Source organism: Mandrillus leucophaeus, unplaced genomic scaffold (genome assembly GCF_000951045.1).
Source record: "Mandrillus leucophaeus isolate KB7577 unplaced genomic scaffold, Mleu.le_1.0 Scaffold99, whole genome shotgun sequence".
Lineage (NCBI taxonomy): Eukaryota > Metazoa > Chordata > Mammalia > Primates > Cercopithecidae > Mandrillus > Mandrillus leucophaeus.
The window spans coordinates 329,594-331,616 of record NW_012110807.1 but is presented as its reverse complement, the minus strand read 5'-3'; the positions used below and the strand labels follow the sequence as shown (position 1 = coordinate 331,616).

Genomic DNA, 2,023 nt, shown 5'->3' with positions numbered 1-2,023 from the left:
TATCTCTTGGGAGATATTCAGGGTTCAACTTTTATATAATAGCACAGATCAGGTGCTCCTGGTGGACACCGTGGCCCAGAGTCAGGGATTTGGTGATGACTTGGGCACCCATATATGTGGGTTTGGTGCCCACTGAGCTGCCCCCAGGCCCTGCACCTGTGGAGCCAGCTGCCCAGCCTCTCCTCGTCTCTCTCCAGCTACACCAGGAGGCCAGAACCGCCCTGACCCAGGCTTCCTCGTCTGTCCAGGCTGCCACAGTGACCGTCATGGGAGCCAGGACTCTGCTGGCTGACCTGGAAGGTACGTGAGTCCAGCTGACCACTAGGCTCTGTGATGCACAAACGCCCCTGACAGCCACTCAGCTCTCACCTCAGCCAGGGCAGGCTTGCAGGGGACAGGAGTCTGGTCTTGTGGGTTTAATGAAGCCAAGCGGACTTTCCCTCCACCTCTCAGGATCCTGCCCCATCTCATACATCACTCCCCTTGGACTTGCCCATGTGGCTATCCTATACACCCCAGGTCATCAGACCACACGCAGAGCCCCTCCAGACCAAGTGAGAGGAGACTCTGACATCATTGGCTGTCCACCCAGGTCAAGTCCACTCTGGCCCAGGCTCCAGTTAGTTATCTGGTACAAATATGGCTGTCCGGGTCCAATGTTGGGTTGGGGCTATGGGAAGGGGATGGAGTTTCTCTTTAGAAGGGGCTATGGGTTGATGCCATTCCGGGCCTTTTTTTGAACTTTAGGAAAATAGGGCCAAGCGCCCCCGTTTTGCAGATGGGTAGGCTGAGGAAAGGAATTGCTATTCATCCCTGGGTCAGAGCTGAGCTGGGAATAGAAGCCAGCAAGTATTACAATTCTACAAGTACCCACCTGTGCAGTGGGCTTCTGTGATATCCAATTTGCTCCAGAGAGAAGCCCCCTCACCCTTTATTTGTGGCTCCTTATCCAACAGGCTGGATAAGGAACATACTCTGAACCCCAGATGTCTCTTGGGGTCTGAGGCCAGCAGTCAGGCTTCTGCTGTTGTCTTGGTTCTGTGGCCTCCCTCCCCAACCCTGCCCATTGCCGAGAAGAGATGGAGCTCTAGCTGTGGACCCAGCCCCTCGGGGGCAGAGGATGGGCTGTCAGTGGTCCTGTTCCCCAGCTTCCTGGCAGCTTGAAGTCCTAGTCACCCATCGTTTGGGGACTTCCTGTGGGAAAGGCATGGCCGTGTATGCTTAAGTATCTAGAGTCATATTTAGAAAAAGGTACATTCAATGACTTATAAGGATGGAATGTTAGGATCTTAGAACCTTAGAATGATAAGAGGTCTTACGGTCATCTGGTGCAAATCTCACACCTGGAAGTAGACTCATCCACCCTCAGCTTGCCTGTCTCCTACAATGGGGATCTCACTACCTTACAAGGTTTTACCTTCTCATTGTCGGGGTTCTGAGAATGAGAATGTTCTTGTTTGTAGTGAATGGAAATTTCCTTGCACTGCTCCCGTAATCCACAAGAGGGCTCACCTCAAACCTCTAACCCCAGGCTCTCTTTCCCATTCTGATCCCATTTTAGAGACACCCCATCTTACCACCAGCTGGGCTGTGCTCCGCTGGTGTTCAGGATAAAAGGAAAATTCACGAAGTCAACTGTGGAGCAGTTTTCCCCAGGGTGTGGCCAGGGGTCTCCTAGCCTATGATACACTCTGCCAAGAGAGGGCTTGTGTTCAAATAAGTTTAGGAACTGTCTCTGGCTGCAGCATCCTCTTGAGGTCTTACAGAGAACACTTGAGAATATTAAAGGCTCTGAGAAGGCCTGTAATAAAGAAACCTGCTTCACTTTCAACTTAATTGACACTTCCCCCTAACGTTTGTTAACACCGTGGAGAATTAGTGTTTCACAGAATACATGTTGAGAAACATCAATTTTGTGTAAAAAGGAGCAAAGCAGATCTAATTTCTGGGCAGAACAATTCTATAATACTATGCCCCCAAACATTAGAAGGCTTCATTCATTTTAAAAATTGACTTTGTCCAC

At 50.5% G+C, this 2,023-nt stretch overlaps 1 protein-coding gene across 1 annotated transcript in view; it reads left to right on the top strand.

Moving 5' to 3' along the window:
- Nucleotides 1-2,023, top strand: part of LAMC3 (laminin, gamma 3) — a 125,767-nt gene that overhangs the window by 105,752 nt on the left and 17,992 nt on the right. The window contains exon 24 of the mRNA XM_011971197.1: nucleotides 198-300. Within this exon, the coding sequence (XP_011826587.1) occupies nucleotides 198-300 (103 nt within the window). The remainder of the gene's footprint in view (nucleotides 1-197; nucleotides 301-2,023) is intronic.